This window comes from Choloepus didactylus, chromosome 15 (assembly GCF_015220235.1).
Source record: "Choloepus didactylus isolate mChoDid1 chromosome 15, mChoDid1.pri, whole genome shotgun sequence".
Classification (NCBI taxonomy): Eukaryota; Metazoa; Chordata; class Mammalia; order Pilosa; family Megalonychidae; genus Choloepus; species Choloepus didactylus.
In genome coordinates, this window is record NC_051321.1 from 84569510 (window position 1) to 84583575 (window position 14066).

Sequence of the window (14066 nt, forward strand, 5' to 3'; positions counted from 1 at the left end):
CACTGTCCTATTTCTCCTATCTTGGGTCCCCTATGTCCTGGGTACGTTGGTGAGTCTGAGCTCCAATTTTTATGTTCCCAACTACCTGAGATGTCCCAAAGCTCTTGGCCACAACTTTCTGCTCAGTTTCTCACCTTTTGCACTGTTTTGAATTTGCAAATATCTCAAAAATAAAATAAAATACATACAACATATTTACCTCCTAAAGTCTTGTCTGTCATGGTAGCTCTCTGCTGTCTTAAACAGATTATTCCAATCTAGCTCTTTTAGTTTTTCTTGTTGGGATGCTTGGTCCTCTACAAGCTAGATCATCATAGCTGGATGTGGAAATAGCTCACTCACACGTGTGTGAGTGTGTGAGTGGTGTTAGCACAAGTGAAGCTTTTATTTGTGTAGTTGTGATTGACTTGACCAACAAATCCTGTAACCATTATTTCCCCTGGAAATTGGTCAGAATAGAGGAGTTCTCCTGTGAAAACACAATTACCATTAAGCTGTGACTTGTTTTGTCTTTTCTCTAGGATTTTGTGTCATATATAGAGAACTACAGAAGAAAAGGACAAGAACTATATGCATCATTATATAAAGATCATGTGCAGGTAAGAAGCAAAACCTTTCCTTTCTCCTTGAACCTGAACTAAAAAATCAGAAGGGCTTTTCTTTAAGTTCTAGATTAGTCTGTGCCTTCCAAGGTCTGCAGTCTGAGCTTTAGAGTCCCAATCTTTAAAAGGGCAAAATCCTTCCTAACTGTGAATAAAGAGCAAGAATAAAGCACCTAGAAGGAGGCTGGAAGAGAACAAATGTCTCAGACATGGTTATGGAACGGATACAAAGTTAATTTTCCATGGTACTAGTTTGTTACCAAAAATAAAAATGATTGCTAACAACAGAACACAGCATGCAGTATTAAAATCATATTAATGACAATAGTTACTGAGCAATTTCTGTTCCCAAAGCCTGAGACAGACATAGAAAACAGACAGATTAAAATGACACTGTCCCACCTTAAAGGTAGTTAAACTTACTACTGGGGACCAAGAGTAAAGAAATACCCCCAAAATAAGGTGATGAGGCCAATACTAGGAGTCTCTCTAATGAGAAGAGAAGCAATGGGGTGTAAGGAACTATGGGGTGTGCCTGGCATGGGGTGAATGGGAATCTGAGGTATCTATAACTGCTAGAGTGACAAAATAGAAAACGATCAATGTTAAGACAAGTAGTGTGGCCTTATTTCATCTGTATAAGCTCAGTGGAAAGCCTGTAGCGTGCTCCTGGGAATAGGGATTCAGGAAATGTGCAACCTGCTCCTCAGAAACTTGCAGGCTAACAACTCAGCCTTGCAGGCTGCCCTATGAGGGACGAAAGAGGCAGTGTTCATCAGAAGTGGCAGAGGTGGGAGACGAGGTTTGGGGGCTTTCCAAGGCATACCCTTGGCCCCTGTCAAAGAGACCCGTGGGCATGTCTGGATTCTCCAGCTGCACACATTGGTGTCTCGCAGACACTCATTTTGGAAAACAACTTCACCATGGGCACCTACCTACCCCAGCATTGCTGACTGTATCGAACAGCTGGGCAGGACGTCTTGCTGGCTTTTTGGGGGTTGTCTGTGCACACTGGGCATTCCCTTTTACGTGATTTCATGCAGGACTAGCAACATGGTTAATAAATTCTATCACCATTGGCCTGGGGAGGATAGGATGCATTGTTTAGGATTGCATCTTTTAGGTATGAACAGCTTCATCACCCTTGTACCATTTCCAGGCACAGGATGCTGTTTATGTAAACTAACAAATCAATACCTAGTCAAGAGTGTGACCAGTTCTGCTTCTGTGATTGGAAGAGCCTGGAAATTTTTATTATGGCTAAGGAGACCTGTGTTCGGTTAGACTTTGGTGATTTTCCACTGAAATATGCGAGACTGCAGGTGCATGTGGTAGGAGGGCTGGAGGGAAGGATCAAACCTCAGCAGAGGCTCCAAGCCCAGAAGGAAGGAGCCCAGGTCTCCTGGAGCCTTGGCCTGGCTCGTTTTCAGCAGCAGGACCTGGCCATCGGTGGTGTAGAGTACTTGAGAAAGTTGTGCAGAGTTTTGCTGTTGATGGAGGTATTTTCAAGAAAATCAGTATTTTGAGGCTAATCCACAAGGAATCTTTCCAAGTGTTTAAATATTTAAGACAAGTTGTTTTGATATTTAAAAAATGCAGATAGAAGAGCTTTCTGCCAGGAAGTAATGGCGTCTTGATCACTCACCCCTTTTTCTTTAGGGGAGTGCACTTTTCCTACTCGGGCCCCTCCCCACCTCCAGAAAAGCCAAGTACAACTCTGGACAGAAATTAGGAATGCAAAATCTGCCACATTCTTCAAGGAGTACAGCCAATGTGTTCCTACCGGAGAGGGTGACAGTAGTGAAAGTTGAGGCGTTCTGACCTGCAGAACTGTCAGTGATGATCCGTGTGAGAGTTCTCCAACTTGAGACTTTACCCATAACCGAGAGGCCATAGGAGCTTGCAGGAACCCACAGTATGAAAAGACAGCATTACACAGTGCCCCAGAAATTAGCCCAAGCATCATCATATTCCACAAACTGTCAACAGCAAATGATGCCACTTAATCCCTGCAATGTCTGTTCACTCAATAAATACTGGCAAAAACAGTTTCCTCCACCCAGGCCCTGTCCAGATTCCCACTTGCCTTGTCTAAATTATATTCCTTCTACTCTCTGTGGCGAGGCTGCTTTTGCTAAGTTCTGCTCTATACCTAAGCCGTCCAAGTCCCCACCATTAATTATAGTAATACCTCATTCTGTTTGTAGAAGACAGAGTCTCTACTAGTTGCTGCTCTTTGCAAGGTGCCCACCACCCCAGAAAGGGCCTTGTTTTGAGTATGTGCAGGGCCATTCTGCTCAGTCTCTACGTGTTCCTGAAGTATCCATCACAGCTTTGTCAGATGCAAGTTTCAGAAACTCAGCACAAGCTGTTTTGATTTGTTACTGAAAAATCCAAGGAAGGAAGGACAGCTACAAGCAGAGTTGAATCCAGGCATTCAAGCCTGACCCTAAGAAACCAATACTCCCACTCCCCACACACGTATGAGATGACTCATGACATTGAGGCATGAGGGCACACAGATGAGAGAGAGCAAGTGAGTCTGAAATGAACCCACAGTCTGCTCACCAAGCTGTAGATCATGACATGAGACAGGGTTCATGCAAAGGTTGGGCAGCCTTCTTCTAATTTGTAAGAGGCACTATCTTATCATAAAGCTGTGTGCCTTTAAGTCCGCCCCTGCCTGGAGGGAAAGAATGAGTGTTACAAAATGGTTCATTATAAGAGATCATCTCAACAAAAAGGAAGACAGTAGTGGAGCAAAGAGGGCTACAAAGACTTACAAAAAACAATTAGCAAAATGGCAGGAGCAAATAATTTCCCTAAATGTAAATGGATTAAACTCTCCAATCAAAGGCAGAAATTGACAGAATGGATAAAGAACATGGCCTAATCATATGCTGTTTACAACAGACCCATCTTAGATCCATAGATACAAATAGGTTCAAAGTGATAGGATGGAAACATATTTCATGCAAATAATAATCGAAAGAAGAGCTGAGGTAGCTATATTAATATCAGACAAACTGGACTTTAAGTCAAAAGCTATTACAAGAGACAGAGTAAAACTTTACATATCAGTAAAATGGGCAATTCAAGAAGAAGATTCAACAATTATAAACATATATGTGCCTAACAGCAGAAAGCCAAAAAATGTATGAAGCAAACATTGACAGAATTGAAGAGAGAAGTAGCCAATTCAACAATAATAGCTGGAGATTTCAATACATCACTTTGAATACTGAATAGAACATGTAAACAGAAGATCACTTAGAAATAAAGAACCTGAACAATACTATAAACCAACTAGATCTAACCAACATACATGGAACACTTCACCCAACAAAATAAAAATAATCAAACCATAAAAAGTAACCTCTCTGATGACAATGGAATGAAGCTAGAAATCATTAGCAGAAGAAAAACAAGGAAATAAAAATATGTCAAAATTAAACAGCATACCCTTAAACAACCAATGGGCTAAAAAGGAAATCACAAAGGAATGTGAAAACACTTAAAGACAAATTAAAACAAAGACACAACATACCGTAACTTACAGGATGTGAAATGTATAGCTACGAATGCCTAGATTAAAAAAGGAGAAAAATCTCAAATTAGTAACCTAACTTTACATCTTGAAGAACTAGAAGAACAAGAGCACGGTAAACCCAAAGTTAGCAGAAAAAGGAAATAATTCAAATTAGAGCAGAGATAAATGAAGTAGAGTGTAGGAAAACTGAAAGAATAAACAAAACAAAAAGTTAGTTCTTTGGAAAAATCAGCAAAGTAACAAACTTGTAGCTAGACTGACAAAGAAAAAAAGGAGACAGATGTGAATAATTAAAATCAGAAATAGGGTTATCCCTACTGATCTTGAATATTATAAACAATTGTATGCCAAAAAACTAGATACTCTAGAAGAAATGGAAAGAGTCCTAGAAATACATCAGTTACTCAAATTAACTCAAGAAGAAATAGAAAACATCAACAAACCTATAACAAGTATGGAGATTGAATCAATAAAAAAAAACTTTCCACCAAAGAAGAGTCTAGGACCAGATAGGTTTACTTGTAAATTCTACCAAATATTTAAAGACGAATTAATGCCAATCCTTCTCAAACTTTTCCAGAGAATTCAAAGGGAGGGAACACTTCCTAATTCCTCCTATGAGGTTGGCATTATTCTGATACCAAAGCCTGGTAAAGACATCACAAGGAAAGAAAACTAGAGACCAATTTCTATTAGGAATATAGATGTAAAAATTCATAACAAAATCCTAGTAAACCAAATCCAATGGTATAGTAAAAAGATTATACACCAGGACCAAGTGGAATTCATACCACAATGCAAGGGTGGTTAAATACATGCAAATTAATCAATCAAAACATTACATAAATAGAATGAAGAAAAAGAACCACACATGATTATCTCAATAGATGCAGAAAAGTCATTTGACAAAATCCAGCACCTTTTCTTCATAAAAAACACTCAGAAAAGTAGGGATAGAAGGGAATTTTCTCAACATGATAAAGGCCATTTATAAAAAACCCACAGCTGACATCGTACTCAACAGTGAAGGGCTTAAAACTTTCCTCCTAAGATCAGGAATGAGACAACAATGCCTGCTATTACCACTGCTATTCAATAGTGTACTAGAAGTTCTTGCCAGAGCAATTAGGCAAGAAAGAAAACTAAAAGGTATCCAAATTATAAAGGAAGAAGGGAAACTATCTCTATTTGCAGATGGCATGATCTTACATATGGAAAACCCAAAAGGATCCACAGGAAAATTACTGGGGCTAATTAACAAATTCTGCAAAGTGGTAGGGTACAAGAGCAACACAGAGCAAACAGTTGTGTTCCTATACACTAGCAATGAACAATCCAAAGAAGAAAATAAAAAAAATTCCATTTACAATAGCATCTAAAAGAATAGAATATCTAGGAATAAATTTAACTGAGAATACAAAAGACTCATATACTGAAAACTATGAAACCCTGCTGAAAGAAATTAAAGAAGACCTAAATAAATGTTGTTTAGGCACACAAGCAACAAAGGAAATGATAGCTAAGTGTGACTTCATCAAAATTAAAAACTTTTTTGCATCAAAATAATTTATTAGGAAAGTGAAAAGACAACCTACAGAATGGGAGAAAATAGTTTCCATTCATACATCAAATAGGATTCAATATCTAGAATATATAAAGAGCTTTTATTATGCAACAACAACAAAAAACAAACAACACAATTTAAAACTGGGCAAATGATTTGAGTAGACATTTCTCCAAAGAAGATATACAAATGGCCAATAAGCACATGAAAAGATGCTCAACATCATTAGCCATTAGGGAAATGCAAATTAAAACCACAATGAGACACCACTTCAGACCACAAGGGTCACTATTATTTAAGAAAACAGAAATTAGCAAGTGTTGGAGATGATGCAGAGAAATTGCAACTCTGGTGTATTTTTGTTGGGAATATAAAATGGTGCAGCCAGTGTGGAAAGCAATATGGTGGTTCCTAAAAAAGTTAAATATAGAATTACCATTTGACCCGGTAATCCCACTTCTAGATATATATACAAAAGGATTGAAAGCAGGGACTCAAACAGATATTTGCACACAGATGTTTATAGAATCTTTATTCACATAGCCAAAAGCCGAAATAATCCAAATGTCCATCAACAAAGGCATGGGTAAACAAAATGTGGTACATACACTCAATGGATTATTATTGAGCCATAAGAAAAAAATTAAGTTATGAGACAAAATTGCAACATGGAAGAACCTTGAAAACATTGTTTAGTGAAATAAACAAGAGATTGAGGACAAAAATTATATGACATCATGTATTAGAGATGACTAAAAGTAGCAAATGAGTAGAGATAGAAAGTAAATTAGAGTTCACCAGGGGAGGAAAAAAGCAGGGGAGGGGGAAGGGGGAGGGTTTGTTGAAAAAACAAAACCACTTCCTTGAGAGATTTTATAGAAAACTTCACTGTGGCACACCTAAGCTGTTTACGTGTGTCGATGTGTATTATGCATAAGTTTGACTTATACCCCAGTAGAAGGTGTAAAGTTCAGGGATCACATATGTAAAGCATAATGATTTCATAGATATTAGGTGGTATCATTTTCTCTAATAGAAAAGTCTTAGCTAGGGTGAACATTCTAGAATCCTTGAACGTTCTAGTGTAATATGATTGCAGGGTTGCAAAGTCCCTTAGGAATCATCCAGACCAAACTTCTCATTTAATAGCTGGAGAATCTGAGGTCCAGAGATGGTAGTGACATGCTCAGATTAGACAATTATGTCTGGTCTGCCGAGTTCCATGACATTTCTGGTGCAAACAAGTGGAGGAAGTATCTTCAGCATCACTTCTGAAGGGGCGGGGCTGTGGTGAAATTCCCTGCGCATTTAAAAAGAACTCACCAAGCAACTCTGAGACCTGCCTTCAGGGGCCAGGCCTTTGAAGAAAAGATGTCCGGGGTAACGGCAGCTCTTTTGCTTCCCAGAGGCAGAGATGTGGCTGCATCAAGGCAGCCAACGCCTGGGCCAGGATCAGGGAGCAGCTCTTTGGGGAGCTGGGCTTGTGGGGGCAGGCGGCAGAAGCTGAGCCGTGCCCCCAGTGGGAGCTTGACTGGAGAGAAGGACCTTCCCGCATGAGGAGAAGAATCAGACGTTTGTCCCGGTTGGATGCCCTGAGTCAAGGAAGCCACAAGGTAAGAGGTAGACGCAGTGGGAAAGCAAAGGGTTGACTTTGATGCTCAAGGAAGTAAATGTATAGGAAGGTGTTTCCTTGGTTTCTGGTCTCATTATGTTTTGATCAGTGTTCTCTGTTGTGTGTATAGGAGTGGGAAGGTAGGAGAAGAAATGTGGGGAGATAAATGTATGAGAGTACTGTCATTTATTCTTGATGTCATTGAATAGAAGAAAAGAGACACCAACCATCCCAGGTACATAGAAGGGGCTCTACAACGACATGCTGAATGAATGAGTGAGTGAATGAGTGAGTGACTCATAACTAGGTCACTGATCAGTACCACACTGACAAGCACAAAACTCCAGTGTAATAATCTTGATGCCAGTATTTGGAAAGAACTGGATGTTTGCTGTTGTCTGCTCGCACTTATTTGTCAGTGCAGTCATAACCAGTGTTTCTGTAGGCATTGTTTCACAAACAAATTCTGCAACAAGTTTTAGAACAAAAATCTCTTGAATTCAGCTATTTCTGCAAGCCCAAGCTGGTGACCCACTTAGTCCAAATAATATTGAAGCTCTATTTGATTCCCAAGCACTAGAAATCTGCTCATTCCCTTGGAGTTTGCTGTAATGAAGTTTGAACTCCATGTCGTCAGATTCACATTTTTGCCTTTTAATGGATGGTAGACCAGTTGGATTCATTTAGTGGTGGTTATAGAAAAATCTGTTAATAGTTTGCATGTCCTCCTTGAACAAGCATAATTTAAGATTCTCTAAAAGGCAAACTTCCAAACCCTAAAACTCTAGAGATTTTCCTCTGCGTCCATCCCAAGTTATAAATGTTGGTTTCGTTCTCTAGTGTGTAACCCCAGAACCTTTAATCCACACTAAAAACCCTTTATAAAACCTATTGAAAAATTGCATTTCATTGCTTCAGTTGTAGGCTCATATTTTTTTAAGCCTCGTCAATAAATGTCTGGTGGTATGTAGCATTTTTTTCTCGATAAATTTCTTAGGATACGGAGGAAAACTAAGTAGCCTGCCCACAGTGCTGGTGACAAAGCCAGAGGTTGGCTATGAAAGCCGACAACTGCTCTGTTGGGCTGCTTGCTTCCGATCCTCCCCGATCCCTTCTCCAGTGTGACCCACGCAACAGACATGCAGAAAGTGATTTAATCCCAGCTGGGATCATCTTTGCTAATTACTGTAAGGCCTATTTAATGGAAGATTGTGGGTTTTTCCCCTTTGACTCAGGAACATTAATACTTTCATTTTATTGTGTTCCTTGAGGATTTACACTTTCTCTCCTCTTGCAGCGGAGTCTTTGAGTACGTGAGTAATTTGAAGGGGTTACATGCATGTAGAGTGTTTGTGAATCTGTGGAATGGGGGTGGGGGTGCATAAGCCATCTCCAGGATGTACTTTGTTTTATTATTTCTCTTATTTTTCTCTCTTATTTCAGGAGAGCCGGGATCGAAATGATGCTATTTCTCAAACACATGCTGGAAACCGAGGTATTCGTTTTATCTGATCTTTTCATTTCATAATTAAACAAATAATCGGTTTTGTGTAATATCTCATGAAAGATAAGAAACCCAATATTTGAGAAGAAGACAATGTTGCAGGTCTAGAGCAGGCAGTGCTAAGACTTTCCATTACTGTGCTCCCCAGAATGAGAAGAAACCTCTTCCAGACTTAAACAAACATTAGGGGAAGAGTCTTGTATTAAGGTGGCAACAAAAATAGTTATTTGCGGGGTAGGGGAAACTGTCTTATCAATTTCCTTTACTGGGGAGAGCTTAACATAACCCAAATTATTCAGTAAGTGACCCAAAACACATAGGAGTAAAATAAGAGCATGGCTTAGAGAAAAATAGATAGAGGAGATATTTAATACTTTTCACACGAAACTCTGTGTTTATGAAATGACAGATAAAATAGTCATTATATTCCAAAATAAAAAAAATACTTTAAGGATCATTCTTTGATGTTTGTGCATAGCCTTTACTTGTGTAATTCTAATTAAGGAATCTGATTGAGTTGATCTGCTGAAAATCCAGGGCATCCAGTGTTTTCTAAGTGGTCATTTTGGCATAAACACACACACACACTGTTTCAAATCCTGTGTGCTTCTTCTGAAAACCCCACTTTTTTAAAAATTCAGTTTTATTGAGATAATTCACATACCATACAATCATCCATGGTGTACAATCAACTGCTCACAGTACCATCATATAGTTGTGCATTCATCACCCCAGTCTATTTTTTTTTAACATTTTCTTATACCAGAAAAAGTAAAAATAAGAAAAAAAAAAAGTAAAAAAGAACACCCAAATCATCCCCCCCACCTATTTTTCATTTAGTTTTTGTCCCCATTTTTCTACTCATTTATCCGTACACTGGATAAAGGGAGTGTGATCCACAAGGTTTTCACAATCACACTGTCACCCCTTTTAAGCTACATTGTTACACAATCATCTTCAAGAGTCAAGGCTACTGGGTTGGAGTTTGGTAGTTTCAGGTATTTACTTCTAGCTACTCTAGTAAATTAAAACCTAAAAAGTGTTATCTATATAGTGCGTAAGAACACCCACCAGAGTGACCTCTCGACTCCACCTGGAATCTCTCAGCCACTGAAGCTTTATTTCATTTCATTTCACATCCCCCTTTGGTCAAGATGATATTCTCAATCCACATTGTCAGGTCCAGATTCATCCTTGGGAATCATATCCTGCGTTGCCAGGGAGATTTACACCCCTGGGAGTCAGGTCCCATGTAGGGGGGAGGGCAGTGAGTTCACCTGCCAAGGTGGCTTAGCTAGAGAGAGAGAGGGCCACATCTGAGCAACAAAGAGGCACTCAGGGAGAGACTCTGAGGCACAATTATAAGCAGGTTTAGCCTCTCCTTTGCAGCAACGAGCTCCACAAGGGCAAGTCCTGAGATAGAGGGCTCGGCACATCAAACTGCCAGTCCTCAATCTGAAAACTCCACCTTTTGATTCAGACATTCACTGGCATCGTGACTTCTCTTCATCTAAATGACGGCTTCTTGCTGATTAAGCCTGTGTTGCTTGCTGCCTTAGTAACGGGCTTTGTGTTGAGTTGCCACCCTGCCAGAAGTCAGGAGCTGGGGCTCTTGGGAGTCCCTGGGTGGCGCGGGATTTGGCATGACGTTCTGATACCTGGCTGTCTCTCTTCTCTCCACCTCCAAGCCCCACAGCTCTAGTATCAGAGGGATGCAGTTCTGCCTGCAGGTGGTGGTGGCCAGGGGCAGTGGTGGAGGCAGAGCACTGGTTTTATCTGGACTAAGGCCATGGGCTGCTGAGCCCCCTCTTCCCCCATATGCAGAGCCTTTGGAGTTCATGACCCAGGGGCCTCCTTAGTGTTCCCAGCATGGACCCTGAGCAGGGAGCCCTGCCAAGGGAGGGGACAGGGCCCAAGGCTCCACCGCACGTCTCTCGGCACCTGACTCTCCAGGATCACTCATCCTGCATTGGGGGAACCCATGAGGCTGTGGCTGGGAGCAGCAGACACTCTCCTTCATCCTTAGGAAATAACTCGAGATGTGTGCAAAATGACTATGTAAGGATTGCTGCGCTTCCTGGTAGCACAGAAATAGGAACCATCTAAATCTCTAAAACGTAGGAGATAAGTTCGTTGAATACGAAATAGTCACACAAAAGAATATTACACAGCCATGTAAGTTATTTTCAAAGAACTCTTAATGGGATAGGAAAGTGCTCATGATTAATCTTGAATGAAAAAAATATTAGAAAAGAAAATTTATCATCTCAGTAGTATTCATATAAGGCTAAAAATAATATATATGAATATATATGTACAGAAAAGATATTGGAAGTAAATAAACCAAATTATGAACACTGTGAGGCCATACAGCACAGAAACTGGGACCCCAGACCCTGGACTCAGGAGAATGGTGTTCAGATTCTGCCTCTGTTTCTTGGTAGCCACGTAACCTGGGCAGATTCATTAGCCTCTTTCAAGTTGCCTTTTGTGAAGTGGGACGAAATCATGCCTACAGCCTAAATGGGTCTGGGTGAGAAAAACCACTGAGAGTATCCAGCACAGAGAAAATCCTTCCTTACTGGAGCTGTTAGTGTTAACTGCACACGTGGGTGCTGGTGCAGTGGAGGAATTTGTTTTATTTCTCACAATTTCATGGATTTTCCAAGATTCTTACAATAAGATAAGAAGATGGTGCTTCCATAATTAGAGAAGAAGCAGTAACACTCTTTTTAAGAGTGAACAAAGTGAAGTTCAGAAAGACCAAATCCTGGATGAGCATCGGGGGAATTGCTTCACTGCTCAATGATGGTGAATTTTAGAAGTTTTCCCGGAGGTTACTTGAGAGATGCACACTACAGCGAGGCCTGGGCACACCAGGGCCCTCTGGTGGGAATTAACCTAGAGGGGTGTTGACCGCACTCCCTGGCCAGCAAAGACAGCATGTCAGAGGCTTCTGGCCCATTTCCAAAAGCAGTGGGTGGGTGGGGGGCACAATGAGAGATTCACACTGTTCACATCTGTCCTGGAGCCTTGCATCTACCCCTCAGTGACTCAGGCATGTGCTGCACACCATCTCTCATGACGCCAGGTGGCTCATGTCAAAACCATCTGTCCTTTATGCAGCTGCAGCTGAGCTGACACCAAAGGAAGATGAGAGCGAGATTGACGAGGTGGCCATGGACTGCACCCAGCTGACGTTCTTCCCTGCCCTGCGTGAGAGTCTGCACTCAGAAGATTTCTTGGAATTGTGTAGGGAAAGAAAAGTTGTTTTACAGGAACTTCTTGATCAAGAAAAGGTAATACATACTATCAAGAGTCTTCTTTAACAATTGCGAGATGAGAGAGAACAAAGCTTACTTGATTCATGCGAGAGGCAATATTCCCATTCACAATAAAAACTGCCAAGTATATAATACATGGGCAAGAGGGACAGGTGTGCTCCAAAATTTATGGGGCCTGGGGCAAGGGTGCAAACGGAATCCCACACTACCTGTGTCAATATATTTAAATGATAAAGCTCAGGTTATCACACCATTAGATGAAATATGCTCTAACTTCTTACCTTGACCTTTATAACAACCTGGGAGCCCAGTTTAAAATTTAGAATTCTTGATGCTCCTTGTAGTTTAGCACCTTAGCCCCTTGCCTGCAGCCTCATTGCCTTGAGGGGTCCACCCCACACCTGAGTGTTTTGCACCTCAACCCATATGTGCAAGCTTTCCCTTACCCATCACCATGCAATCATCCTGCCCTGGGACCCTCCTTACACCCAGAGATAAGCACACTTGTGGCACCATCAGCTCGCAGAGGGTGGACCTGGGGGTGAAGTAGGTTGGGAGCCAGTTGAGCAGGGAAATCCAGGCTCTGGGCCCAGGCTCTGGGTATGCATGTCCCTTTGGATAGCTGGATGAGGGCCAGAGGGAGCTCCCCAAGTAGGGGACCCAGAGAAGGGGCCCCCTCACCCAAGCCTAAGAATGGCACAGAAGACAAAGAACATGTCTTAGAGTAAAAATGATCTGAGTTTAAATCCCGACTTGGCCACATAATTAATGGCATGTTAACCACTAGAAGCCTCAGTTTTCTCATCTTTAATATGGAGCTTATAGCATCCATTCCCTAAAACTCTTGGCAGACTTAAATGGGATTATGGAAGTAAAGAGATCTGCTTAGAGCTAGACACATGTGGAGTGCTCATTAAAAGCTAATTCTCCTCCCTTTCCAAAGATTGAGTGATTTGAGGGTTGGGTGAGCTTCATGGCCTAAAGGGTGAATGAAGCTCTTTGACAGTGAGCTGCCTGGGGCTTCCAGGAGCAAGAGATGAGCTCAGAGAGTCCATATGTGCATGAGTAGGTAGCAGAGATTGAAGCATGTCCACTCCAGGGGCAGGTTTCTTGCAGAGCTCTGGAGGGTGGTTAAGCTGGGATCTGCACTTTCCAGGAATTGGCGAGGAGGGCTGGCTTGAAATGCATTGGCTAAATGGACTGCTGCATAACTTTAGGAAAGTGGTTTAGCTGCTTTCAGATTTGGGTAACAGTTCTAGCAACATAATCCCATAAGAACGCGATCCTCCTTATTCCTGCATAGCCTGAAGCTTCCAGACAGACAGCATGTTCCTGTGTCCCCATCACACCCAGCCTCCATGCCTTTGCCCAGGATGGTGCTCACCTGACCTTTATGAAGCCTTTCTTGACCTTTTCCTGCTCTGAGCCCTGGAGAACTGGTCTCTCCCTGATAGCCTCATCTGCCCTGCCTCTCTCCCTGCCTCAGTGCTCCTTAAAGCAGGGACCCCTGAGTACTTACACTCAGATTTTCCTGGGAGATGCTGATGAATGGAGATTTTTAAAATTCACGGTCATTTTATTCTGATTATGGAAGTCGTGCATGTCGTTATGGATTGAATTGTGTCCCCCCAAAAGAGCTGTCAGAGTTCTAGTCCCCAGAATGTGGCCTTATTTGGAAAGAGGCTCATTACAGGTGAGAAGGTGAGATTAGGCAAGTAAAATGAGGTCACGCTGGGTTAGGGTGGACCCCGAATCCAACATGATGGTGTCCTTATGAGAAGAGGAAATTTGGACAGAGAGAGAGAGGGGAGAACACCAAGCGGCACCTGCGGCAGAGAATGCCATGGGTTGCCAGCAAACGGCCAGAAACTGGGAGAGGCATGAAACAGATTTTTTTTACTGATTTCAAGAAAGCACGACCTGCCAGCACCTCAGTTTCAGACTTCCAGC

The 14066-nt window shown here is 41.6% G+C and overlaps 1 protein-coding gene across 1 annotated transcript in view; it reads left to right on the top strand.

Moving 5' to 3' along the window:
- The window catches only part of WDFY4 (WDFY family member 4), a 278492-nt gene that overhangs the window by 162593 nt on the left and 101833 nt on the right, over positions 1 to 14066 (top strand). Inside the window, exons 39-42 of the mRNA XM_037804046.1 lie at positions 522 to 599; positions 7123 to 7329; positions 8772 to 8823; positions 11959 to 12131. Coding sequence (XP_037659974.1) covers positions 522 to 599; positions 7123 to 7329; positions 8772 to 8823; positions 11959 to 12131 — 510 coding nt within the window. The remainder of the gene's footprint in view (positions 1 to 521; positions 600 to 7122; positions 7330 to 8771; positions 8824 to 11958; positions 12132 to 14066) is intronic.